We start from the raw sequence: 27,678 nt of genomic DNA on the forward strand, positions 1-27,678 counted from the left end.
TTGAAAGTGGGCTGTGTGGTGGGAGCTGACGGGGAGGGTAAGATTGGCCTGGGTAAGGGTTCGATGACCAGGTCTGCCAATTTGCAACCGTGATATCTTGGACAAGGGACTTCCTCTCTGCATCCAGAAAATGGGGAGGGTATTTCCTGCCTCCCCGTGGAGTGGTGAGGATTCACTGAGGTCATGTATATACCAGCCAGGGAGAATAATAGCTAAAAGGACCAACAGCAACAACCAACAGCAACAACTTTTTCTCTCCATTTTTTTTTTTTTTTAGCTCTGTCACCCAGGCTGGAGTGCAGTGGCACGATCTCGACGCACTGCAACCTCCACCTCCCAGGTTCAAGCAATTCTCCTGCCTTAGCCTCCCCAGTAGCTGGGATTACAGACACATGCCACCATGCTTGGCTAATTTTTTTATTTTTAGTAGAGATGGGGTTTTACCATGTTGGCCAGGCTGGGCTCAAACTCCTGACCTCAGATGATCCACCCACCTCAGCCTCCGAAATTGCTGGGATTACAGGTGTGAGCCACTGCGCCCGGCCAACAGCAACAACTAATTGCCAGGCCCAAGCACTGTCTTCAGCCCTTTCCACTAAGTAACCCATTCAATACGCAAGGCTCATTTCATAGGAGTGATTCCTGAAGCAGGACAAATGGCTTCTTTGCTTTAAGGCCCAATTTGGCCCTTCTATAAGTGGAGCTATATAATTCCCTCGTTTGATGGGTTTTGTCCATGATATTGTATGGATCAGGTGTCTGGCCATTGTAGGCTCTCACTAAATAGGAGCCCACATTAGGATATGGTAATAGGGAGCCACTGATGGTTCCTGAGGAGGGAGTAGCTTTGATGTAATAAAAGCAGACTTCAGCCTCCCATCTCCCCAACACTTGAGGCTTGGTTATAGTTTCTCATAGGATGTAGTTCTTTGGGGAACCAGTCTCATTTGGTAACCCTAATCTATTTGTGCCAATATTTGGTTATTGTTCATCTCCTGAGCTGGACTGTTGGTGTCAAAAGAGTGCCTAGGTGGTGTCATCAAATACTAGCCCCAACATCCAGCACTGGGCTTAAACTCAGTGATAAACAGTTGGGACAGGCCAGGTGTGGTAACTCACGACTGTAATGCCAGCACTTTGGGAGGCTGAGTGGGGAGGATCGCTTGAGGCCAGGAGTTGGAAACCAGCCTGGGCAATATAGTGAGACCTCATCTCTACAAAAGAAAAAAGTAGGCCAGGCGCGGTGGCTCGCACCTGTAATCCCAACACTTTGGAAGGCTGAGGGGGGCGGATCACAAGGTCAGGAGTTCAAGATCAGCCTGGCCAAGATGGTGAAACTTCATCTCTACTAAAAATACAAAAAATTAGCTGGGCATAGTGGCAGATGCCTGTAATCCCAGCTACTCGGGAGGCTAAGGCAGAGAATTGCTTGAACCTGGGAAGCAGAGGTTGCAGTGAGCTGAGATCACGCCACTGTACTCCAGCCTGGTGACAGAGTGAGACTCTGTCTAAAAATAAAATAAAATAAAATAAAATAAATAAAATAAAATAAAATAAAATAAAAAATAAAATAAAATAATAAAATAAAATAAAAATTAGCCAGGCATGGTGATACACATTTGTAGTCCCAGCTACTCCAGAGGCTGAGGCAGGAGGATCACTTGAGCCCAAGAGATGGAGGCTGCAGTGAGCTATGATTGTGCCACTACACTCCAGACTGGGCAAAAAAGTGAGACTGTTTAAAAAAAAAAAAAATCAAACAAACTAACCCATACAAGCCGACACAGTGCTAAGGGCTCAGCCAAGATGTATGAAATCACTGAAGGTGAAATTATTTGAAGCTTTCGGTGTCATCATCTCCCACCTGGACCCTCAATCACCATCTTTCTCGCTTCTCTTCCTCGTTTGATCCATCTAGTATCGTTGACGCACTGGGGAAACACCTTCCCTCTCAGAGCCTCAGTTTGTTGTCCTGGAAAATGGGGAGGCTCTGCCCCTTTCTTGCTGTTTCTTGTGGGTGTGCAGATACCTAAGTAGTCAATGTCTTTTTTTTTTTATTTATTTTTATTTTTATTTTTTTTTAAGATGGAGTCTCGCTCTGTTGCCCAGGCTGCAGTGCAGTGTTGCAATCTCGGCTCACTGCAACCTCTACCTCCTGGGTTCAAGCAATTCTCCTGTCTCAGCCTCCTGAGTAGCTGGGACTACAGGCACTCACTGCCAAACCTGGCTAATTTTTGTATTTTTAGTAGAGACGGGGTTTCACCTTGTTGGTCAGGCTGGTCTCGAACTCCTGACCTCAAGTGATCCACCCGCCTCGGCCTCCCAAAGTGCTGGGATTATAGGCATAAGCCACTGCACCCCGCCCGTCATTATTTGCATAGGGCAAGAGAGAACCATCGAAGGTGCCTGGGGGAAGGCAGGATGTCAAGAGAAGGAAAGAGAAAGGTGTTTAAGGAAGATTAGCTGAGAGATATCCCTCTTCTTTCCACTCCTGGAACCTAAATAAACGTGTAAAAAGAAAACAACTGGGCCAGGCGCGGTGGCTCATGCCTGTAATCCCAGCACTTTGGGAGGCTGAGGGAGGTGGATCATGAGGTCAGGTGGATCACGAGATCAGGAGTTCAAGACCAGCCTGGCCAATATGGTGAAACCCCCATCTTTATTAAAAACACAAAAATTAGCTGGGTGCAGTGGCAGGCGCCTGTAATCCCAGCTACTCAGGAGGCTAGGGCAGGAGAATTGCTTGAACCTGGGAGGCGGAGGTTGCAGTGAGCTGAGATTGTGCCACTGCACTCCAGCCTGGGTGACAGAGCAAGACTCCATCTCGAAAAACAAACAAACAAACAAACAAACAAAAAGAACCCAACAACTTGAAGATGTGTAGAAATTGAAACTTCCCACCTCACCTCCAATTACCTGCAGTTTCTAAAATATGTAGTAATGGCCAGGTGCAGTTGCTCATGCTGGTAATCCCAGCACTTTGGGAGGCTGTGGCAGGGGGCTTCCTTGATCCCAGGAGTCCAAGACCAGCCTGGGCAACATAGGGAGACACCATCTCCACAAAAAAATTAAAAATTAGTCAAGCATGGCCGGGCACAGTGGCTCACTCCTGTAATCCCAGCACTTTGGGAGGCCGAGGCAGGAGGATCACGAGGTCAGGAGATCGAGACCATCCTGGCTAACACAGTGAAACCCAGTCTCTACTAAAAATACAAAAAATCAGCCGGGCGTGGTGGCAGGTGCCTGTAGTCCCAGCTACTCAGGAGGCTGAGGCAGGAGAATGGCGTGAACCTGGGAGGCGGAGCTTGCAGTGAGTGGAGATCACGCCACCGCACTCTAGCCTGGGTGACAGAGAGAGACTCCGTCTCAAAAGAAAAAATAAATAAATAAATAAAATAAAAATTAGTCAAGCATGATGGTGCACACCTTTAGTCCCAGCTACTTGGGAGGCTGAGGAGGGAGAATCCCTTGAGCCAGGAGGTTGAGGCTGCAGTGAGCTGTGATCGCACCACTGCACTCCAGCCTGGGCAATAGAGCAAGATCTTGTGTCAAAAAAAAAAAAAAAAAAAAAAATCCTGTAGTACCCACCTCCTAGCCTTTGCTCCTGTTTTTTCTTTGTCTGGTGTTGTCTTCTCACAGATGTTTCTTTCTCATACCTGGTTCCCTCCATCTTCATTCAAATCAAACATCGCCTGGCCAGCGAAGCCCCGATCCCCAGTCCTGCTCTGCCATCATACTATCTGGTGGTTTACTCTTGGTAGCCCTTATACCTGGTGCTATATTGCATCCTGCTAGGACTTTTTTCAATGATGTAATGTTCTAGATCTGTGCTGTCCAATATGGCAGCCACCAGCCACATGGGGCTCTTTGGCCCTTGAAATAGTGAGACTGAGGCCGGGTGCAGCGGCTCACGCCTGTAATCCCAGCACTTTGGGAGGCTGAGGCGGGTGGATCACCTGAGGTCAGGAGTTCGAGACCAGCCTGGCCAACGTGGTGAAACCCCGTCTCTACTAAAAATACAAAAAATTAGTTGGGTGTGGTAGCAGGCTCCTGTAATCCCAGCTACTCAGGAGGCTGAGGCAGGAGAATCCCTTAAACCCAGGAGGTGGAGGTTGCAGTGAACCCAGGTCGTGCCATTGTACTCCAGCCTGGGTGACAAGAGTGAAACTCTCTCTGTCTCAAAAAAAAAAAAAAAAAAAAAAAAAAAAAAGAATGTGACTGAGGAACCGAACTTTTACATTTATTTCATCTTAATGACTTTACATTTCCGTATTCTAAATTTAAATGGAAATAGCCACGTGTGGCTGCTGGATACCATATTGGACAGTGAAGATGTAGAATATCCCATCATCACAAAAAGTTCTCCCAGACTGGGCAATATAGCAAGACTCCGTCTCTACAAGAAATTAAATGATCAGCTGGGTGTGGTGGCATGCAGCTGTAGTCCTAGCTCCTTGAGAGGATGAGGCAAGAGGATTGCTTGGGTCTGGGAATTTGAGACTGCCGTGAGCTATCACTGCACCACGGCACTGCAGCCTGGGCAACAGAGTGAGGGAAGAAAGGTTATGGAAACTTTTCTGAGAAAAAAAAAGTTATGTTGGACAATGCAGGACTAGAATTCCAGCTCTTTCAGAGGAAGGTATTGGACTCCTTCTCCTCAGTGCCTAGTACCACCGCTGACACACAGTAAGGGTGTGGTAGAGATTGACTGAGTAAGGCGCGGAGCTTCCACAGGGCAGTGGTGACGATAATCGCACGGAGCTTCCACAGGGCAGCGGTGACGATAATCGCACGGAGCTTCCACAGGGCAGCGGTGACGATGATCTGTCTTCTCACATTCCTGTTTCTTCTCAACCCAGCCTTCACCGGCTTCTTGCTTGGTTGAGGGCCACGTATTTTCTGATGCATCTGTGTCCTTCCTGCTCTGAACCCAAGCTCAGAGTCGGCTGGACAAATCCTGACTCGCCCCAGCGCCCCCAGCCTGCCCCACCTCCACAGAACACCTCGCTCTCTTGGGTTTCACGAACTCACATTTATTCACAGACAGACAAAGGGACAAGGACAGACCTTTGCTCACTGGGGACCCCCAGGGTCTGGCAGTTCCAAAGAGGTGATGGTGTCCAGTGTGTGTAACGGGGGACAGGCAGGCGGGGGCGTCCCCACCAGTCTCCATCCCTCTGGCCAACTGTCCGCCGCCTTTTTATCCCAAGTCGTCCTGCCTTAAGACACATGTCGGGGTGAGCGGTTCCTAACCAGCATCAGGGGTTCTGGGGGCGGGCGATGGGGGAGGAAGGGGCAGTCCACGGCCCCCCACTCCTTAGTGTCAAGGGCGTGAAGGGGACGGGTGGGTAGACAGAGGAGGTGGCTCCTTCAACTTCCCTCCTCCATTCGGCAAACCGGGGAGCTCAGGCGGAGCGGCGGAGGGCAGGGCGGCAAAGGTCAGGAGGCCAGGCCCCCCAGCCCGCGCAGGTGAGCCTTGCTGTCTGCCTCTTCCTCCTCCATCTCGAAGGCTGAGTGGTCTTGGCTGTCGAAACAGGAGGCGCTGAGGAAGACAGGGGGAGCCGGCGGGGACTGGGGTGGGGTCCCCGGAGAGGGCGGCTCTTCCTTAATGTTTGCGAGGGGCAGCGGGAGCCCTTCTTCCTCCTGCTCGGCCTTCAGGGGCGGCGGGGGCGGTGGCGGCGACGTCGGGGCCTGGGCCTGCAGTGCCTGGAGCGCGGCGGCCCTCTCCAGCTCTGCGCGGTGGCAGCGCTGGTGGCGCAGGAGGCTGTAGGCGCGCGAGAAGCGGCGCGGGCAGCGGGGGCACGGGTGCGGGGCTGGGCCCCCCGCGTGCACCTGTGCGTGGCGCGCCAGGTCGGCCAGGCGCTTGAACTCCCGCTGGCAGCGCACGCACTGGAAGGGGCGCGCTCCCGAGTGGGTCACCCCGTGCTGCCGCAGGTGCGCCCGGCGCCTGAAACCTTTGCCGCACTCTGGGCACCAGAAGCGGGGCTCCCCGGCGGGGGGCCGAGCCGGAGCGGCGTCGCCTCCGTTCTGCCCGCCTTCTCCCTCTTCCGAGGCACCCCCGCACTCCGCCCCCTCGCCCCCCTCCGGCCCCTTGGCTGAGTTCCGTGCACCCGAGGCCTTGTCGTCCTTCTTGCCCGCCGCGGGCAGCGGGGCCAGCAGGCTGAGGGGGCCGTGGACGCGGCGGTGCTGGCGGAGGTAGGAGGCGAGGCGGAAGGCCAGGCCGCAGTCTGGGCACACGAAAGGGCGGTCGGTGGAGTGGACCAGCCGGTGGCGCGACAGGGACCAGGGCCTGGCGAAGGCCTTGAGGCAGATGGAGCACTGGTGTCGCTTGGGGCGTGGCGGGGGCCCCCCTTCACCCTCCTGTTCGCCCTCGGGGCGCAGACACGGGTGCGCCTTGAGCTCGCCCTTGGTGGCGAAGGCTTCGCGGCAGCGCAGGCACAGCAGCGTCCAGTCTGCCTGGAGCAGGACCTGTTTCTCCTCCTGCCGCCCGGCCGCCAGCGCCAGCTCGGCCCTCAGCTCTGCTGCCCCGGCCTCGGCCTCCTCCGTCTCCGACTCCCGGGGCTCTGCGGCGCTGGTGGGCGCAGCCAGCGTGGCCGACTCCCCCGCAGGCCACGTCTCAGGCCACGCTGCGGCCGCCTCCTCCTCCGTGGCCCCCGCTGCAGCCGTGGTGGGCTGCTCTGAGCCCTCGTCCTGCGGGCCCCAGCTGGGCTCGGCCGTCTCCTTGGCCACCCTCTCGATGGCCAGCTCGACCTCGCCGCCCGCGTGCTCCTGAGCCAGGTGGCGCCTGAGCTGGGCGGGTTCTGGGAAGGTGCGGGGGCAGGCGGCGCAGCGCAGTGGGGGCTGGGGCCCGTGGCCGCGCAGGTGGCGGGAGAGGTGGGCCGGCCGGCGGAAGGCCTTGGGACACAGCGGGCAGGCGTGGGGCCGGAGCCCCGAGTGGCTCAGCCGGTGCCGGGAGAGGTAGTAGGGGAAACGGAAGAGGCGGCCGCAGGTGGGGCAGGGCAGGGGCGCCCTAGGGGCTCCAGCGCCCCCCCTGCCACGGCCACGGCCTCGACCACGGCCTCGGCCACGGCCCCGGCCTCGGCCACGGTGAGGTGGGCTGCCCTGGGCGGGTGGAGGAGGCTGCGGATCCATGCCTGTGGGGAGAGAGGGGAGAGATGGGAAGCGGGGCAGAGATAAAAAGAGGTGCGTGGGGTGTGGCAGAAAGAGAAGCAGAGACAGAGTCAGAGATGGAGAGGCAGAGAGGGTCAGGTATTCAGCCAGGACAGAGATATGAGACAGAGACAAAGATCAGAGACACCGAGGAGAGGCGAGAGATGGAGAGACAGGAAGAGAGAGATCGGAGACAGAGCGACAGAGCAGGGAATAAAGACAGAAGGCAGAGATGGGAGACACAGAGAAGTGGGGATGGATGGACAGACAGAGACCAGGAGACGCAGAAAGACAGGATGGTGAAAGGCAGAGCAGAGAAGAGACGGAGGAGAGTGAGGAACACCCAGCAGAGACAGAGACACAGAGAAGAGGAAACAAAGAGACTTGGAGAACCAGAGGCAGAGATAGTGCAAGCGCAGAGATCAGAAGAGCAGTGGCGGGTTGGGGGCCGGGGAGACAGGGAGACAGAGACACAGAGGGAGTGAACTGGGCAGAGGCACAGAGGGGGACAAAGTCAGCGAACCGCTTCTGCTCCAGGCCCCCCGGGCCAGGCTGAACGTTTTGGGAGGGGCTGGGACACAGCCCGTGGGGCCTGAGTGGAGGGGGTGGGATTCGAAGCCGGTAGGCCCCAGAAATGGGGTGTGTTCCCAGACGCCAGAGGCTGGGAGAGGTCGGGGAGTAGGAGGGTTCTGACTTCTGGTCTGAGTTGGGAGGGGGTTAGGGGCCCAGACTCTTGGGGCTGATGGGGATGGGAGCTGGGGATTGAGACTCCTGGGTCCAGGTCATGACGGATTGGGGAATCTGGACTCTGGTATGGAGGAGGTGTGGATTCCTGGGTCCCGGTGGAGGAGGGGCTGGGGAGGGGGCTGGGCTCCCAGGACAAGGGGGAGGCGGGGGCTGGGGACCCAGCTGCCGGGAATCCCCAGGGAGGAGGCGGCTGAGGGCCGGACCCCTGGACTCGGGAGGGAGGCTGGTGGGGGTCGGGGGTCCCAGGTCCTAGAGGGGGGGCCAATCTCCTCTGGGCCAAGCCTGCAGCTCCCCGAAGGCATGATCAGCAGAACTGGGGCCGGGTCGAGGCCTTGAGGATTTCTCAGCCCTGGGCCTGGGGCTTGGCCCTGGTCGCCGGGGCCGGGTTTTTACCTCACCTCCTTGGCTCCTTTCTTCCTTCCCCACGGCCGGCCAAACGCGGACGGTGGTGGCGGGGAGGGAGGGGGGCCTGAGCGTGGTGGGGAGTGGAGGAGGAGGCTGGGCTCGGTGTCACTGCCTAAGCCTTCCCCCCGGAAACCTGTCCTTTCCTCGGAGCCTGAAAGAGGAAAGACTGGCTGGGAAGCCGGAAGCGGGAGGATGGGGGACCTGGAGACGGGAGGGAGGGCAGCTTGCACTACAGGGTCCTGTGAGGGGAGGGGGCTGGGAGCCTGTCCCCCGGGCTCCCAGAGGGCGGAGAGTGCTGAGGGCCTGGGACACTGGGTCCAGCTACCCCCGGCTCCCCAACATGCACACACACATATTCATTCATTCCTTCAACAAATACACATTTATCAAGTCCTGTCTGTGCCAGGCACTGTGTCAGGCCAGGGGGGTGACTGGGGGAGGAAGATGAATGAATCAGTGACAGAGGCTTCAGAAGGTACCGGCACTCTGGATTAGAACCTGGCTCCAGCCTTCCCTTGGCTGTCTGGGTGAAGGATTCTCCCACTTTGAGCCTCAGTTTCCCCCTTTGTGAAAGCCCCTGCATATACTCATTCAACCCCAAGTGACCAATATTTACTGAGTATCTACTATGGGCCAGCCTGCATATATTTGTCTACATATACGCATATTCACTGGGACCTTAGCAGCCAATGTTTACTGAGCACCTACTATGGGCTGGTGCTGTCCTTGGTGCTGGAGCCACAGTGGCAAAAACCGGAGCTCACTGTCTGATGGGGAAGGCAGATAGACACGGATCAATCACGCTGGAGTGCATGTGGGGGAACGTGTGCTCCGAGGAAGGGAACTGCTATGGGAATGCAGAGAACAGAAGGCACTGAGCTGAGTTCACACTGGGCGGAGGTGATTCCTGAGGTCTTCCTGGAGGCAGCAATGTTTCAGCTGAAATTGGCAGAATGAAACCAACCTGGCGACATCTCAGAAACCTATTCTGGAGCAGAAAAGGCATTTTGCAGGAGTATACCCACAGCTTAACGCTGTTTGTTTAAGGTTACATTCCTGCCAAACAGTGCTAATGAGAGTGTGAGCAAACAGGTCCTTTCACACATGGCTGGGGCAAGTAGAACTTGGAACACTCTTACCGAGCCAGCAATTCCAGGAAATTATTCTTCAGAGGCATCTACTCGGAACTGCACAAAATAATGTCTGCACGAGGTTAATCATTGCAGTACTGCACATCACTGCAAACAGCTGAAACCAATCTAAACACCCATCTGTAGGAGAGTTGAGTAATAAATCATGACTGATCCACCCAGTGGAATACTAGGTGTCCATAGAAAAGAACAAAGAAGCTCATCCTGTGCGTATATGGTAAGTCTCCAAGTGATAACCTGTAGAAGAGAAAAACGGAAGGTCAAGTACAGCCTGCAGCCTGTTCTGGGTTTGTGTGTGTTCTGGGATTGTGTCCAGATGAACTGGAACAAGAGAGAAGAAACTGAAACTGGCAACATAGTCTAACTTCCAGGACAGAAATTTACTACACTCTATCCTTCTGTTTTTTTTGTTTGTTTGTTTTTGTTTTGTTTTGAGATGAGATCTCCCTCTGTTGCCCAGGCTGGCTGGAGGAAGTGCAGCGGTGTGATCTCGGCTCACTGCAGCCTCGACCTCCCAGGCTCAAGCAATCCTCCCACCTCAGCCTCCTGAGTAGCTGGGGCTACAGGAGTGTGCCACCATGTCTGGCTAATTTTTGCATGTTTTGTAGAGATGGGGTCTCCCTATGTTGCCCAGGCTGGGCTTGAACTCCTGGGCTCAAGCGATCCACCTGCCTCGGCCTCCTAAAGTGCTGGAATTACATACATTAGCCACTGTGCCCGGCCTTTCGTACTTTTTGAATTCAAAACCGTGTGAATGTGCTATATACTCAAAAAAGTAAAGGAGGCCAAGCATGATGGCTCACGCCTGTAATCTCAGCACTTTGGGAGGCCCAGGTGGGCAAATCACCTGAGGCCAGGAGTTCAAGACCAGCCTGGCCCACATGGTGAAACCCCGTCTCTACAAAAAATACAAAAATTAGCCAGGCATAATGGCACATGCCTATAATCCCAGCTACTCAGGAGGCTGAGGTAGGAGAATGGCTTGAACCTGGGAGGCAGAGGTTGCAGTGCGCTGAGATCATGCCATTGCACTCCAGCCTGGGCGACAGAGCAAAACTCCATCTCAAAATAAATAAATAAATAAATAAATAAATAAATAAAGGAAAGGAAAAAGAAATACAGGGGATTCTAAAAATAACTGAAATGAAAAATAATAGCTTACTCTTGTGAGCATATTGCAAATGTGAACCCATTTACTCCTTGCTTTATGAAGTAGGTACCATTATTTTTCCCTTTTACAGAGGATGAAAGTGAGGTACTAGAAGTTTCCAAACCTAGTGAGTCTCAGTAAGAAGTTTCACTTCACAAACAGATAGGAGAAATGATAGTGGATCAGAAGCATGATTTTAAAAAAAAATAACAAAAGGCCGGGCGCAGTGGCTCACGCCTGTAATCCCAGCACTTTGGGAGGCCGAGGGGAGCATATCACTTGAGGCCAGGAATTCGAGACCAGCCTGGCCAACATGGTGAAACCCTGTCTCTACTAAAAATACAAAAATTAGCTGGGCATGGTGGTGCGCACCTGCAATCCCAGCTAGTCTGGAGGCTGAGGCAGGAGAATCGCTTGATCCCGGGAGGCGGAAGTTGCGGTGAGCCGAGATTGTGCCACTGTACTCCAGCCTGCGACAGGGCAAGACTCTGTCTCAAATAAATAAATAAATAAATAGATAAATAAAATCGGAATGGGGTCTCACTACGTTGCCCAAGCTAGTCTTGAATTCCTGAGCTCAAGCAATCCTTCCACCTCAGCCTCCGAAAGTGCTGGGATTACAAGCATTAACCACCGTGCCCAGACTAGGATCATGTTTTTTAAAAGCACCTTGTTCATAATACTATATTTTAAAGAATATACACCATGGAATAAAAGTCTAAAAATGCCCATGGTAATAATAGGCACCAAATTCAAGATATAAGTTATGTTTGAGATAGGAGAGGCAATCAGATCTTGGAGGGGGTGGTCTGCGGGGAGTCATTTGTATCCCTAATATTTCAAAGCTGGTAGTCAGAATATGGGTATGTGTATTTTAACATTTTTTTTGTAAGATACACTTAAAATTTATAATTGTAACCATTTTAAATCACACAGCTCAATGGCACTAAGTAAATGTTGCACAACTATCCACGCTGTCTAGTTCCAGAACTCTTTTTTTTTTAATTTTTATTTTTTTTTAAACAGAGTTTCGCTCTTGTTGCCTAGGCTGGAGTGCAATGGCGTGATCTCGGTTCACCACAATCTCCGCCTCCTGGGTTCAAGCGATTCTCCTGCCTCAGTCTCCCAAATAGTTGGGATTACAGGCATGCGCCACCATGCCCAGCTTATTTTGTATTTTTAGTAGAGACAGGTTTTCTCCATGTTGGTCAGGCTGGTCTCAAACTCCCGACCTCAGGTGATCCACCTGCCTCGGCCTCCCAAAGTGCTGGGATTACAGGCGTGAGTCTCTTTCTTTCTTTCTTTCTTTCTTTCTCTCTCTCTCTTTTCTTTCTTTCTTTCTTTTTTTGTAGATATGGGGTTTTTCTTTGTTCCCCAGCCTGGTCTGAACTCCTGGTCTCAAGCAATCCTAAAGTGCTAGGATTACAGGTGTATGCCATCGTGTCCAGCCTAGTTCCAGAACTTTTTCATCAGCCCAAACAAACCCTAAACCCATTAGCAGTCATTCCCACACTCCCTTCTATCCCCATCCCCTGTCAACTAATAATCAGTTTTCTGTCTCTATGAATTTGCCTATTCTGGACATTTCATATCAATGGAATCATACCATATGTGTTCCTTTGTAACTAGCTTCTTTCACTTTGCATAAAAGTTTCTCCTCCTTCTCCACAAAGGACATTGCCCCCCTCTTTTTAAAAATTGAGACAGGGTCTTTCTCTGTCGCCCAGGCAGGAGTGCATTGGTGCAATCATGGCTCACTGCAACCTCCACCGCCAGGGCTCAAGCGATTCTCCCACCTCAGCCTCCCAGATAGCTGAGACTACAGGCATGCACCGCCACGCCTGGCTAATTTTTGTTTTTGGTAGAGATGGAATCTTGCCATGTTGCCCAGGGTGGTCTTGAACTCCTGGGCTCAGAGGACCAGCCCACCTCAGCCTCCTGAAGCACTGGGATTACAGGCATGAGCCACCGCACCTGGCCAGCATAATGTTTCTAAGCTTCATCTGTGCCATAGCGTGAGTCGGTTCTTCACTCCTTTTTGTGGCTGAATAGTATTCCTCTGCACGAGTGCAGTCATTCCTCGGTGTCCGCAGGGGATTGGTTCCAGGACTCTCCTCAGATTCCAAATCCCTGGGTGATCGAGTCCCTTACAGCCTCCTATCTGAGGGTGCAGAACCCACGGATGTGGAGGGCCACTGTCACCTACATTTTGTTTATCCATTCATTTGTTGATGGACATTTGGGTTGCATCTATCTTTGGGCTATTGTGAATAGTACTGTTATAAACATTGGTGTATAAGTTTTTGTTTGAACAGCTGTTTTTAATTCTTTTGGGTATATACCAAGGATATGTGTACTATTTTATCATCTATATTTTGAAGGCTTGAAAGATGGATGAGGAGGAGGAGGAGGAGGAGGAGGAGGAGAAATAATAATGAATTCAGGAATGGAGGTGATAGAAAAGAAAACTTTAAGCAGAGAGCCCGGCACATGGAAGGGGGTTTGCGCTCTGCTTCCCCAGCACATGGCGGGGGATGGGGTTGGGGGTCTTGCATTAGGGCATAAAGGAAGCCAGTGTGGCGGAGAGAGGCCAGAGCTGCACCCAGCGACCGGGCCTCCGAGTCCAGGCTGAGCTTGGACTCATTCCGAGTGCACTGAGAAGCCATTGAAAAGGTTTTAAGCAGGAGAGTCACATGATCCGATTAGTGTTTTAGAGAAATTCCTGTGGGACCCGCGTGGAGGCCGGGCCGGATGCTGGGGAGACCGAGGCGGGGAGCCGGGAGGAGGAGGGGCGCGGGCCCAGGTGCCAGAGGGGGGCTTGGGCCCCTCGACCTGCGGTTGGGAAGGCGGCTCCCTGGGCAGGGGGCGGGGCTTGTCGCTGACTGGCTCAGGGCTGGACTCCCCGCTGCCAGTCCCACCGTCTCCCCCTCCTCATTGGCTCTCCTGCTTCCAGCCCCCCTCCCTCCCGTGCAGCCTCCAGCACCCAGAAATCATATCACCTCACTCCTGAACCCAACACCCTCCCGTCCATGGCTCCCCATCTCCCTCGGAATAACACCCAGAGCTTCCCTAATGACCCCCACGTGCACCCCCGTCCTCAAGGCCCTGCTTGCCTGGACCCCGGGGCCTCCCTCCCTTCCTCCCTCCCTCTCCGTGTTACACCGCCCTCTCCGCTCTGTCCCGAGTCAGGGCCCTTGCACTTGCGGTTGCCCCGGCCTGGAAAGCCCTCCCGAGGTTTCCATCCAGCTTCCCTTACGTCCCTCACTCCTACAGCTCCCTGGAGACACCTGTCTGGTCCACCCAGGCTAAAATAGCCTCTCGTCACCCTCTAGCCTTCACCTTGCCTTAATTTTCTTTTTTCTTTTCTTTTTTTCTTCTTTTTTTTTTTTTTTTTTGAGTCAGGGTCTCGCTCTGTCGCCCAGGCTGGCGTGCAGTGGGTGCAATCCCAGCTCACTGCAACCTTCGCCTCTTGGGTTCAAGCGATTCTCCTGCCTCAGCCTCCCAAGTAGCTGGGATTACAGGTGCCTGCTACCACGCACAGCTAATTCTTTTTTGTATTTTTAGTAGAGACGGGGTTTAGCCATGTTGCTCAGGCTGGTCTCGAACTCCTGACCTCAGGTGATCCTCCCGTCTCGGCCTCCCTAAGTGCTGGGATTACAGACGTGAGCCAAGGCGCCGGCCTTTAATTTTCAACATGGTACTTATCACGAACACACTCTAGGCAACGTGTGAATGTCCCATGGATTCCCTATCTCCCCTCCCACTAGAATAAAAACTCCACAAGGGCAGGGGCTTGTTTTGCCTGTTTGCTTAACGGCTCTGCTCACAGGTGGCTGTCCGGGACAGACAAGGGGCTTAACAAGCATTTGTGGATGAATAAAAAGGGATGAAGGCTGGGAGGAGTGAGGCTGTCCCTGAAAGGAAGAAGGCTCGGGGGCCCGGGGGAGACTCCCGCTCAGGCAAGCATGCAGGGCGCTGGCTGGCTCCAAGGTCTGCACGCAGGAATCAGCTCGCCAAACACAGGCGTGTGAGTCGCCGGCGTCTGGCTAGTAATTAATGTTTTGCAACGGTTGAGATCGTCCTCAGGGTAAAATTCCCGCTCCTGTCCTCTCCTCGCTTCCCACCCCCCCAACCTCAATCAGCGCATCTATAAAATGGGTCCACTATGTGACGCGTTGGGTGCAGTGTCCAGCCCAGCACCGGGCACTCGTGAGACACGGAGGAAATGGGATGAGTCCTTCTCGTTACCGCCCCAGAAGAGAAAGGACTGTGGTGCAGGTGAGGTGGGTGGGAACCTCAGCCTCGCGAGGTCCCTATTCATTACTCCCTGGCTGGCGGCCATCTCCATGGCAACGCTGGCGCCTTTCCAGTGCGCAGCTCCCGGGCTGAGCCTGTCTCTAAGCCGGTCTCGGAGTGGGCAGGTCTTGTCCCTGGGGGCGGGGCCTGCTTCGAAGTGGGCGGGCCTTGTTTCTCGAAAGAAGATACTTTTTTTTTTCAAACCAGAAAGCATGTCTGGTTTTTGAGTGGCGGTTGCAGAGTGGAGAGGAATATCTCTAAGATTTCGCTGACTTTATTCCCAAAGGTTGAGCTTTTTCAAACAGGCGACAGTGGATCTCCATTCAAAAAGTCTCCCTTGAGTGCTAAACTCTTGTTTTCTCCTCCCAGAATGTCTTCCTCCTTTAAATTTTCCTTTCTCTTTCTTTTTTAATTTATATTTTAAATTTTAATTAATTGATTTATTTTTTTAGACGGACGTCTCGCTCTGTCACCCGGGCTGGAGTGCAGTGGCATGTTCTTGGGTCACTGCAAGCTCTGCCTTCTGGGTTCAAGTGATTCTCCCGCCTCAGCCTCCCGAGTAGCTGGGATTACAGGCGTGTACCACCATGCCCAGCTAATTTTTGTATTTTTAGTAGAGACGGGATTTCACCATGTTGCCCAGGGTGGTCCTGAACTCAAGTGATCCGCCTGCCTCAGCCTCCAAAAGTGCTGGGATTACAGGCGTAAGCCACCACGTTCGGTCTTATTTTTTATTTTTGAGACGGGGTCGCACTCTGTCGCCCAGGCTGGAGTGCAGTGGCGCGATCATAGCTCTCTGCAACCTCGACCTCCTGAGCTCAAGTGATCCTCTCAGCTCAGCCTCCCAAGTAACTGGGACTACAGGCGTGCACCACCATGCTGGTTTTTGTTTGTTTGTTTGTTTGTTTGTTTTTGGTAGAGACAGGATCTCACTATGTTGCCTAGGCTGGTCTCGAACTCCTGAGCTAAGCCATCCTCCTGTCTCAGCCGCTGAAATTGCTGGGATTACAGACATGAGTCAACTCGCCCGGCCTAAAATATTTTCTTTGTGAAATATAAGACACACAGATAAAAAATGCACAATACAAACACACAATTGAATAAATAATTATAAAATGATCATCCGATTAAGAACTAGAACTTTGTCAGCTATCAGCGACCATGGAAACTTCCAGGATATCCCCTCCCGCTTAACTTGTCCAGCCCACTATTCTGAGTTTTATAGGACAATGTTGTCCTTGCTTTTTTATGTGGTTTACTACTGACAATGTATCCTTAACAATATTACAGTTTAGTTTTATGTGCATTATAATGGGTTTGCTTTTTTTTTTTTTCTTTTTTTGGAGACAGGGTCTCCCTATGTTGCCCAGGCTGGAATGCAGTGGGATGATCTTGGCTCACTGCAACCTCCATCCCCCCACCCCAGGTTCCAGAAATCCTCCCGTCTCAGCCCCCCCGAGTAGCTGGGCCTACAGGCACATGCCACCACACCTGGCTATTTTTTGTATTTTTACTCGAGACGGGGTCTTCCCATGTTGCCCAGGCTGGTCTCGAACTCCTGGACTCAAGCAATCCTCCTGCCTTGGCCTTCCAAAGTGCTGGGATTATAGGCGTGAGCCACTGCACCTGGCCTCAATGTTATATAAATGAAATCATGCTCTGTTTCTGGCTTTTTGTGTCCTGTGTCTTTGTAACTTTCATTCATGATACTGTGTTTATCTGCAGCTCATTCATTCTTGTTGCTGTATAGTATTCCACTGCATAATATGCCATCGCTAATTATCCACTGTATTGCTGATGGGCGTTTTGGTTGTCCTGAGTTTGGGGTTGAAAGTATTGCTGCTATGAATGTTTTTGTATGTCTCTGGGTGCAGGGGGACTTGAGTTAGCATTTATGCCTAGCAGTAGAATTACTGCATCACAGGATATACGTATGTTCAATATTTGAGAATGGCAACCTATGGGGTATTTAATTTAAGAAACTCAGCCGGGTGCAGTGGCTCACACCTGTAATCCCAGCACTTTGGGAGGCCGAGGTGGGCAGATCGATCACCTGAGGTCAGGAGTTCCAGACCAACCTGACCAACATGGTGAAACCCCGTCTCTACTAAAAATACAAAAATTAGCTAGGTGTAGTGGTGCACATCTGTAATCCCAGCTACTTGGAAAGGCTAAGGCATAAGAATCACTTGAACCCAGTAGGTGGAGGTTGCTGTGAGCCGAGATCACACCATTGCATTCCAGTCTGGGCAACAGAGTGAGCCCCTGTCTCAAAAACAAACAAAAAATCTTAAGGAACTCAAAGGGAGGAAACTTTGATTCTCCTAAACCCCTACTTAAATGTGTCCTCCCCCAGTTTTCTGGTCTTAATAAAAAATGCCACCACTCAACCATTCACTCCTGATTTCTCCCTTCCCATTACACTCACCCCCAACCAATACACACACGCACACAACCAGTCCTCTGCTTTCGCACTCACCCCCAACCAATACACACACGCACACAACCAGTCCTCTGCTTTCGCACTCACCCCCAACCAATACACACACGCACACAACCAGTCCTCTGCTTTCGCACTCACCCCCAACCAATACACACACGCACACAACCAGTCCTCTGCTTTCGCACTCACCCCCAACCAATACACACACGCACACAACCAGTCCTCTGCTTTCGCACTCACCCCCAACCAATACACACACGCACACAACCAGTCCTCTGCTTTCGCACTCACCCCCAACCAATACACACACGCACACAACCAGTCCTCTGCTTTCGCACTCACCCCCAACCAATACACACACGCACACAACCAGTCCTCTGCTTTCGCACTCACCCCCAACCAATACACACACGCACACAACCAGTCCTCTGCTTTCGCACTCACCCCCAACCAATACACACACGCACACAACCAGTCCTCTGCTTTCGCACTCCAGAGTTCATCTCAAATCCATCCATTTCTTTCTTTTGTTTTATTTTATTATGTTTAGTAGAGACAGGGTCCCACTATGTTGCCTAGGCTGGTCTCAAACTCCTGAGCTCAAGTGATTCTCCTGCCTCGACCTCCCAAAGTGCTGGGGTTACAGGCATGATTTCTGTTGGTCACTCTGGTTTAGGCTCCCACAAGTTTCTCCTGGACTGCAGGAGCACTGCAGTCTCCTGACTCTGCGTCCTGCAGCTTCGTTTCCACTCATCAGCCACAGGGATCTTGGTAAGATGCAAGGGTGGTCCCTTCCCTCCTCGATTAACACTTTGCTTCCCATCACCCAGAGAACACAGTCAAACACCTGTTTTGGATTGCCTGGCTCACTGTGATGTGACCTCTACCCACCTGTTAACCTCATCTCATCCTTCCTTCCCTGAGCTCACTTTCCTCCTGTGTCCATTTGCGCGTCCTCCTGGCCGGTCCTTGCTCACCCTTACCCTTCAGGGCTCAGATCAAACGCCACCTCCACCAAGAAGCCCACGTGGACCACCCCATCTAAGGTGGCATAGAAAGTGACTAAGGTGGCCATTCACTTTCTTACCACCCTTCCCTATTGCCTTCAGAATGCTCATGACGATCTGAAATTATTCTCTACATTTACTTGATTCCTCTTTTCTCTATGCCCGTCGCCCACACGACAGAACATAAACCCCAGGAGGGCCGGGATGATCCCCACAGGGAGTTCCAATGCCTGGCTCAGAATAAGCCCTCAGTACGGGAATGCAATGCAGTGTGCAGGAGACAGTCTGAAGGCACCCCCACCCCCAATTCTTTGATGAGTGGGTCCTATTCTGGGGGTCTGGTGTAGGGTCTAAGGCAGCATCTAAGGGCCTCTTCTCGGACATGCCTCTAATGAGGCAGTTTGGTTTCCAAGGGGTGTGTCCTATAAGATTGGTGGCTTCTAAAGGGCGTGTCTACTTTCTAGGGGGCGTGTCTGTCTGTTGGAGGGGGATCATGTATTTAAGGGATGGGGCTCATTTTGATTGATACCGACTCTAATGGTATTTATTTATGAAACAGAGTCTCGCTCTGTTGCTCAGGCTGGAGTGCAGTGGTGCGATATCGGCTCACTGCAACCTCCACCTCCCAGGTTCAAGAGATCCTCCTGCCTCAGCCTCCCGAGTAGCTGGGATTACAGGCATGTGCCATCACACCCGGCTAATTTTTGTATTTTTAGTAGAAACAGGGCTTCACCATGTTGGCCAGGCACAGTCTTGAACTCCTGACCTCAGGTTATCCGCCTGCCTTGGCCTCCCCAAGTGCTGGGATTACAAGCGTGAGCCACCAAGCCCAGCCTAAACCGACTCTAATTTTAAAGGTCACGTACTATTCAAAGCTTTGAAACTTCTCAGGAGAAAACGAGGACCTGTCTCTATTTAGGGGGTCTGTCCTAAGAGAGTCCCCATCCCCCCACCCCGCCGGGAGCCAAGGATCAGAAAATGAGGCATCAGCGACTGACAGGACAAGGTTTATTGGGGGTCCTGGAAACATTGGGGAGAGGGACGAGGGGGCAAGGTCGAGGCTCATAGGGGCACCCCCTAGCCAAGTGCCGCCTTCCCCTAGGAATTGGAAGGAAGACAGAGACAGACAAACCAACAGAGATGGAGAGAAAGACCAACGGATGCTACGGAGAGAGGGAGGGAAACCCCAGTGTACGCCACCTCCCACTCAGATGAGTTCACAGGATAAAGAATGGCGTGGACCGGTCCACACGCTACAGGAAAAGAGGGGAGTGTCTGCCCTATTCACTCTAAGGAAGGTGGCAGGCCACAGCCTAGACCAGCCCATTCCCTGTGATGGGGGTGTGTGCATATAGATCAGTCCATCCTACTGGGCAAGGGGATTTCAGGCTAGTCTATTCTAGTGTTTGGGGTTGGGAAGATCGTTAGGGTCGATCCATTCCACAGTCGGGGAGGGGGGTTCGAGGGCAGGGGGCATCTACCCTGGTCCCTCTTTCAGCACAGGGAATGAAGAAGGGGAAAGGCAGACTTCGGCTATATCCATTTTCTGGGGTCACCAGTGACTCTGGTGGGTGGCATTTGGAGGGATCTAGGAAAATTCAGGGACATGCTCCCTCCACATTCTCCAGATCAAGGTTGTTGGGAATGATGGCTCTCAGGGAATGGGGCAGTCTTCCCTTGGTGGGGGTGGGTGCCCATCTTTTATTATTAGGGCTCTCAAGATGAGAGGTACTTGTGGGAGACCCATTGCTCACTGCAAAGTCCCCATGTCTTGGGGACCTAGGGCTACCCACACTCATTCCAGGGACCTCAGGCTCAGGAGTCTCTCCTTAGATTTGGGCTTCCCTGCCCCAGCTAAGGACCCTGTTTGTGGTCCCCCAGCTCCGGGGCCTGTGTGGGTTTTTGGTGGCCCCTACCTCTCCAGTCAGGGTCCCCTCATTTCAGGGCCTGCGTCTGGATTTCGATTTGGAGGGCCGGGGCCTCACTCGCAGTCCCGAGGTCCCCTGGTCCAGGCCGAGTCCAGGTGGATGGGTGGAGGGCAGGGCGCAGCCTGGCAGTCAGTCCATGCCCCGGTGCAGCTTCAGGTGCCTGGAGAGGTTGCTGAGCGTGATGAAGCCCTTGCCGCAGATGTGGCAAGGGAAGGGCCGCTCGGTGCCGTGCAGCAGCCGGTGGCGCTTGAGGTAGCACTCGTGGCGGAAGAACTTGCCGCACTCCAGGCACGGGAACGGCTTCTCGCCAGTGTGCACCAGCACGTGCCGCTCCAGGTCTCGCGGCGAGCGGAACAGCTTCTCGCACTCGGAGCAGCCGAAGATCTTCTTGCCGCGGCCGGAGCCAGACGGGGGTTCCCCGGACGCCGGCTCCCTTTCCCGGGCCGCGGCCGCCGCCTCCTCCCCGCCGCCCTCGCCGTGGCTGACCCGCCGGTGCTCTTCCAAGGCGGCCAGCGCCGCGTACAGAGCCCCGCAGTGGCCGCAGCCGTAGGTGGCCGGGCCCGAATGGGCCTCCAGGTGGCTGGCCAGGGCCGCGGCCGACGCGAAGAAGGTCCCGCAGTCGCACTGGTACAGGGTGTCTTCCGAGGGCTCGGCGGCCGCCGCAGGTGCAGGCGCCTCCCCACCGCCCTCAGGGAGCAGCCCCCCGAGCTTGGGCACGCCGCCCCGCGCGGGGCCCAGGAGCAGCCTGCCGTCCGAAGCCTGAGGAGTGTCGCCCGCCTCCGCAGCGGTGCCTTCGCCCGCCGTCTCGGGCCCTGCGCCTGCCCCCGCGGCCCAGGCCTGCGCTGGGGGCGCGCCCGGGCCCTGCAGGTCGTGCGTCAGCTTGTGCCGCTCCAGCAGCGCCGGCGCGTTGAAGTCGCGCTCGCAGCGCGGGCACTTGAAGGGCTTCACGTCGGTGTGCGCCGCCCAGTGGGCCGCCAGCTCACGGCCGTGGTCGAAGCGCCGCGCGCAGGCGCCGCACGCAAATGGGGGCAAGGAGGCCGCGGCCGCAGCTGCAGCCTCTGCCAGCCCCCAGCTGCCCAGACCCGCGCCTGCCCCCTCGGGGCCCTCTCCGCCGCCGGCCCCTGCGCCCCCGCACACCGAGCAGGGCCCCACATTGCAGCAGACGGAGCAGGGCGCACTCAAGGCGGGCAGGCCAGGGCCGGGCTGCAGGGGAGAGGGGAGAACCCCACGGTGCTGGCGCTTGAGGTGGCGGCCCAGGCTGGAGCGTGAGGAGAAGCGGAGCTCGCAGACCAGGCAGCAATAGGGTTTCTCACCAGTGTGGACGACCTAGGGGTGAGGGAGGAAGGGCACAACGTCAGGGCTGAGAACCTAGCCCGGACAGCGGATTCCTGGACCCCCAGAGGGTTGTGGCACAAGCTCTCTGTCACACCTACAGGGCCATGATCTAGGGAAACGCTCGTCCTATCACTCTCTGCTTGGGGTCACGGTAGATTCTTTCGGTCCTTAAAAAGGCCATGTCCTGGCTGGCCATGGTGGCTCACGCCTGTAATCCCAGCACTCTGGGATTGCATAAGCTTAGGTGTTTGAGACCAGCCCAGGCAACACAGGGAAACCTTGTCTCTACAAATAATTTTAAAAACTAGCTGGACACGGCACACTCCTGTGGTCCCAGCTACCCAGGAGGCTGAGCCAAGGAGTTTGAGGCTGCAGTAAGCCGTGACCATGCCACCACATTACAGCCTGCATGACAGGGTGAGACTGTCTCAAAAAAAAACAAAAACGAAAAACAAAACAAAACAAAACCAAACCACGACTGGGTGCGGTGGCTCACGTGTGTAATCCCAGCATTTTGGGAGGCCGAAGTGGGTGGATCATTTGAGGTCAAGAGTTCGAGACCAACCTGATCAACATGGTGAAACTCTGCCTTTACTAAAAATACAAAAATTACCCGTGCCTGGTGGCGGGCACCTGTAGTCCCAGCCACTCAGGAGGCTGAGGTAGAAGAATCACTTGAACCCGGGAGGTGGAGGATGCAGTGAGCCAAGGACGTGCCACTGCACTCTAGCCTGGGTGACAGAGCGAGACTTTGTCTCAAAAAAAAAAAGCCAGGTGCGGTGGCTCACGCCTGTAATCCTAGCACTTTGGGAGGCCGAGGTGGGCAGATCACGAGGTCAGGACATCGAGACCATCCTGGCTAACACGGTGAAATCCCGTCTCTACTAAAAATTCAAAAAATTAGCTGGGCGTGGTGGTGGGCGCCTGTAGTCCCAGCTACTCAGGAGGCTGAGGCGGGAGAATGGCATGAACCCAGGAGGCAGAGCTTGCAGTGAGCCGAGATCGCGCCACTGCACTCCAGTCTGGGCGACAGAGCGAGACTCCATCTCAAAAAAAAAAAAAAAAAAAAAATCACTATCTGTGGCTAATGGCTATACTGGACAGTGCAGCTCTAAAGTGACACAGCAGCCAGCCCAGGTAGGGTGTGTCTTCTCCCTTGTCAAGCCCTGCTATCCCGAGCCAGTTATCATGAGCTGAATATAGCCCTTAGCTGTGTTAGGGCAGAGAAGTGATTTTGAACCAAATCCGGCTACTGCTCAGAGTCTCTCCCACTGAACGCTTTTCACACATACAGATCCAGGGAATCACTTCCAAGTCTAGGGAATCGAATCTCCCACGAGGGAGTCCAGGAATCTGTATTTTTTTCTGAGGCATTTCCAGGCTTGTAGACTGTGTAAAACCGTGCCTTAGAGAGGTTTTTTGTATTGATATTTGTCCTTGTTGATTTAAGATTTTGGAATGGCAGAGAGAGATTTGTGAGTATGGTAATGTCTTCCTGGAGGCCTGTGAGGAGAAGGGTGAGGCTGGGTGAGAAAGAGTGCAGTGCTTGATTAGTACTGTCTGCCAGGGGCACAGCTCTGAAGAAGGAACAGGGAGTGATGTTCATTTGCCTTTCTGGCTGCAGACTCGATGCACCTGCTGTACAGTGTGGGTGTAGGGATCTCTGTCCTCTTTGTCACTAAATTTATTCTCTCTCTACTCTTTCTAACACAACAAGATTATGCTGGTCCCAGGGCCCTTGTACATACTGTTCTCACTGCCTGGAATGCCCGTAGGTCTATTTATCTGTCAGCTCCTTGGAAACCCTTCCCGGAATCTGGCCCCCTGGCTCATCAGTGATCCTCTTCCACCCTCCTCCTTTAAAGCCTACAGCCCATAGCACACTTAGTGTCTACATATAACTTGAGTGTTGTCTGTCTCCCCACCAGGACGATAAAAATAGCGACCATATTGGTTTTGCTCACAGCTGTATTTCCAGGGTCCGGCACTCTCCAGACTTCTCCTGAGCCACACTTTCTGCTTCTCCGTGCTCCAGTCACATTGGCCTTCCTCCAGTTCCTCCAAAGCCTGCTTTGCTTCCTTGAAAGTGCACATCTTGTTCCCTGGATCTGGAAAGCCTCGGACCCCAGAGGCAGATCATTCCTCACCTTTTTCTCGGGAAAACCATCCCTGACCCCATCCCCAATCCAGACTGCTTCAGATCTCTCTTGCATTAGCCTCAGAATATAGTTATCCTCCATCCTCAGATGTCTCAGCTGCAGCCTAATGTTGATTAACCTGGTTGTTCGGTTCACATCTCCCACATTTGACTCGAGGCCATACAAAGGGTGGACTGTATCTGTTTTGTTCCCTTAGCTATTTTTTTTTCCCCAGAGAGCCTAGCACTGTACCTAAATACAGTAGGTGCTCATGAAATGGTTCAGTTGAATCACCAACCTACTGGTGGGTGGGGGTGAGGCCCCTCGGGGGACTGTGAATTGTTGCATCAAGCTAAGGAGCTCCCCTTTCATCCTAAGGATCAAGGGATTTAAGCAGGGGTCACCTGCTCACTCTGTGATAGATGCAGAAACTGGACGTGAGGGAGAGAGACAGGAGGGAGGAAGACCGCTGAGAAAGCCGGGGCCAACATTCAGGATGTGAAGTCCTGAACCAAGGCAGATGCATGGGGACAGAGAGGACAGCCAAGTGTGAAAGACCACTGGCAGATGTCTGGTTTTCTTTACCCTGGTTGTGCAAGTGTCTGGCACATAGACAGAGTGTGACCTAGCCCGTCCCATCTTTCACCTCACCTCCTTCCACCCCAACCCCACAGTCTCCCATCGCTTCCTGGAACACAGCATGATCCTTCCTTCCTCAGGGCCTTTGCACTTGCTGTTCCTGCTGCCTGGAATGCTCTTCCCAGGGAGGATTCCTCACACTGCAGGTTGGCTCAAGTATCACCTGCCCTAACCTTCCCTGCCCTGTCTGAAGTAGCCCATAGCTCTCCTCTCTTTACTCTCACACATTGATTTGTATTTTTTGTTTGTTTGTTTGTTTGGAGACTGAGTCTCGCTCTGTCACCCAGGTTAGAGTGCAGTGGTGCAATCTCACCTCACTGCAACCTCTGCCTCCCGGGTCCAGGCGAGTCTCCTGCCTCAGCCTCCCAAGTAGCTGGGATTACAGGTGAATGCCAACATGCCTGGCTAATTTTTGTATTTTTAGTAGAGACAGAGTTTCACCATGTTGTCCAGGATGGTCTCGATCTCTTGACCTCATGATCTGCCCACCTCGGCCTCCCAAAGTGCTGGGATTACAGGTGTGAGCCACTGCGCCTGGCCAGTATTTTTTTGTTTCTTAAAATTTCCTTCCTATCTTTTTCCAGAACATTCTTGCCAGCATACTTGCTTTCTTGCTTCTTGTCTACTTGGCTACTGACCACCTCCAAAAGAAAGTAAGTTCTCTGAAGGCATGGAATTTGCTTTTGCCATGGCAACACAGCTGTTTGGTGCAGGGAAAGCTGATAGTCACTGAATAAAGGAATTAAGTATATACCTGATAATCAATGAATAAAGGAATTAAGTCCACACCTGATAAACCTATGTCTTAAAACGGTAAGGAAGGAAAGGATAAACACTAGAATGCAGATGCTGGTGCGTGCACGCGGGGTATTGGCAGGGAGATGGGGTGGGAAGGAGCCTATAGATGGAGAAATTTACTATGAATGTTCCAGTTCGTGGGTTGGTGGTGACTGAAAGAAATACCGCATGCTTTCAAGGGTCAGGGTGCTTTGGTAGAGAGGAAGAGACATTTTCTAACGGGAGGAGGCAGGCGCCTAGGCCTTGGGCCAGCTTCCTTTTGCCCAGAGTACAGTGGGGCGCGGGATCCCAGCGTAGTCCTGACCAGGGAGGCCAGCCTGGGGCCGGCCTGTGGGACTCACCTGGTGGTGCAGCAGGCCGGTGGAGTCGCGGAACCCCTTGGGGCAGGCAGAGCAGCGGTAGGGCCGCTCCCCGGTGTGCGAGCGCAGGTGGTTGGCTAGGTTGAAGCTGTGCTTGAAACCCTTGCCGCAGCGCGGACACGCGTGGGGCTTGAGCGCTGTGTGCCGGGCAAAGTGGCGCCGCAGGTCTGAGCGGTAGCGGAAGCTCTTGCCACATTCACTGCAGTGAAACGGGACCCTGGGGGCGGCAGCGGCGGGCGGTGCTGGTGCAGAGGTTGGGGCGGGGACGTCATCCATGGTGGCGGGGAATACAGTGGTATGTGGGGGCTCTCTCTAGAGTAGTGGGGAGACAGGAGCAGGTGAGGGGGCCGGCTCCCCATCAGCTCTCTCCTCCCAGGTTCCCAGACCCACCACCTGTCCCCTGGGAGACCCTCCCACTGCCCACCTCTCTAAGCCACTCTCATTGTTCTTTAAAATCCTCCTCCTCTCTTAGAAACCCTTCTCCCGCAGCTCCACTTCTCTGGCAAAATCTTCCTAATCACTTCACAGTCTCCTCACTCCACGGAGTGTTTTTAAGCCTCTCCCCGCTCTTCGCCAATGCGCGGCCACTCCTCTCTGTGCCCCTCTCACTATAATTTAAGCCTCTCCCACTCTTCCTTAAGTCCCACCTACTCCCTTCAAAGTCCCCCACAGTGTTCCCTAAGGATCTTGTATTCTTTGCCAAGCCCTTTTCCCTCCAAAAGGCCCTCCCACTCCCCTCTAAGCTCCTCCCACTCCTCTTCCAGGATGAACACTTAGCGAATGGGAGGGCAAAGATTTGGGGCTAAGCACACTGGAGTCATCCTTGCAGGGAGACCAGAATTAGTCCTGTAACATCAGATAATAAAAACTCTTCATCTGTAAAATGGGAATAGTAGTACCTACCTCATGGAGTGGTGGCGAGAATTAAGTAAAATTGTGGCAATAAATGCTACGTGCCTACTTAAGCTGGTGCACAGCAAAGACGCAACAAGTAAGCTGTTTGGATAACTATTATCCCGTAAGTTCCTCCTGGAGTCCTCCTTAAGTCCTACCATGCTTGCTAAGTTATTTGACTTATCCAAGCCCCTCTCGGGTCCACTAAGACCCACTTCCAAAACTTCACCCAATTTTTCCTTTAAAGAAGCCACATCCTTTCTAAGACTCTCCACTGGACTCCCGTCACCTTCTCAGGCCTTCTCTACGAAGTCTATTCCCATCCCCTGCAAGTCCTTTCCACATTCATTATAAAGACCTGATAGTTGCATTAAACCCCTCCAAATTGCACCCTTAAACTCCACCCCCCTCACTAGGCCTACCTACTTCTCTAAGCCACACCCCAGACAAACTCCATCCCTTCTACTCTAAAGTCCTCCCTCCTGCTTCCTGGGCTCCGTTTACCCAACCAGCCTCAATGAGTTTCCTTCCACCCCTCAATCCAGGGCCTACCCACCATTCCTTCTGAGCCACGCCCCTTTATCAAACCCCACCTCTTTGCCTAAGCCCCTCCCATTTTCTATCCAGACTCTTCTCTTCCACGCCCCTCCCACTTCCACTTTAAGCTCCGCCCAACTCAGGCTCCTCCCAGCCCTTGCTCCGCCCCAGCAGCCACTAGGCCCCGCCTCCTTCTCCACCCCTCAGCCTGAGGAGCGGGGGGCCCCCCCTTGCCCAGTCAGCTCCAGGTCCCAGGCCCCGAGAGCCGGCCTTTTGTGCCCCTCCCCCTGCCCCTAAAAGGTGCAGCCCTGGGCGCCCGGTTGGGGGGCAGGTCGGGCAGGCGCCGGGGCCAGGCGAGTCCACCTCGCTCGTACGGAGCGTTGGTCCTGGAGACCCGGGGCGGCCCCGGGAGGCCGGGGAAGTCCGTCGGCTTTCCTCTTTAATTACTTACACCTCCCTCTGGGCGCCGACATTTTGGGCAGCGGGGGCAGCGTCACTTCCACCCGGGGGGCCCCTCGACTTCCGCCTCAGCTCCCTTCCCCCGCCGTACTCCCCCTTTCTCCCGCCCTCTTGGCTCCCCTTCCTCATCCCCGCCCTTCTCCCTCTTTCCCTTTCCTTTCCCAGCTCTGGAGGTTGAAGAAGCCAGGCCCGCGCCATCTTGGGTGAGGGCAGCGGGAAGGGGCGGGGCTTAGGGACACCCAC

The 27,678-nt window shown here is 53.7% G+C and overlaps 2 protein-coding genes across 7 annotated transcripts; both read right to left on the bottom strand.

Annotated features, from left to right (window-relative positions):
- Window positions 1–5,017: 5,017 nt before the first annotated feature.
- ZNF579 (zinc finger protein 579) lies at window positions 5,018–8,400 on the bottom strand. Of its 3 annotated transcripts, none has more exons than XM_054465683.2 (2): window positions 8,295–8,400; window positions 5,018–7,133 (listed from the first exon to the last, which is right to left on the bottom strand). In XM_054465683.2, the coding sequence occupies exon 2, from the start codon at window positions 7,129–7,131 to the stop codon at window positions 5,440–5,442; it is 1,692 nt and encodes a 563-aa protein (XP_054321658.1). In that variant the 5' UTR covers window positions 7,132–7,133; window positions 8,295–8,400; the 3' UTR covers window positions 5,018–5,439. The 3 variants fall into 3 exon arrangements, with proteins under 3 accessions (XP_054321658.1, XP_054321660.1, XP_054321659.1); XM_054465685.2 differs by having other exon boundaries at window positions 8,290–8,400; XM_054465684.2 differs by having other exon boundaries at window positions 5,018–7,635; window positions 8,295–8,379.
- Window positions 8,401–19,334: 10,934 nt separating this feature from the next.
- Window positions 19,335–27,572, bottom strand: FIZ1 (FLT3 interacting zinc finger 1). Of its 4 annotated transcripts, none has more exons than XM_054464266.2 (3): window positions 27,428–27,572; window positions 25,528–25,857; window positions 19,335–21,602 (listed from the first exon to the last, which is right to left on the bottom strand). In XM_054464266.2, exons 2-3 carry the CDS (start codon window positions 25,819–25,821, stop codon window positions 20,406–20,408), a joined length of 1,491 nt encoding a protein of 496 aa, XP_054320241.1. In that variant the 5' UTR covers window positions 25,822–25,857; window positions 27,428–27,572; the 3' UTR covers window positions 19,335–20,405. The 4 variants fall into 4 exon arrangements, with proteins under 4 accessions (XP_054320241.1, XP_063514339.1, XP_063514340.1 ...); XM_063658269.1 differs by lacking the exon at window positions 27,428–27,572 and adding an exon at window positions 26,449–27,418; XM_063658270.1 differs by lacking the exon at window positions 27,428–27,572 and adding an exon at window positions 27,340–27,394.
- Window positions 27,573–27,678: the final 106 nt, after the last annotated feature.

The sequence above is a fragment of the Pongo pygmaeus genome, chromosome 20, assembly GCF_028885625.2.
Source record: "Pongo pygmaeus isolate AG05252 chromosome 20, NHGRI_mPonPyg2-v2.0_pri, whole genome shotgun sequence".
Lineage (NCBI taxonomy): Eukaryota > Metazoa > Chordata > Mammalia > Primates > Hominidae > Pongo > Pongo pygmaeus.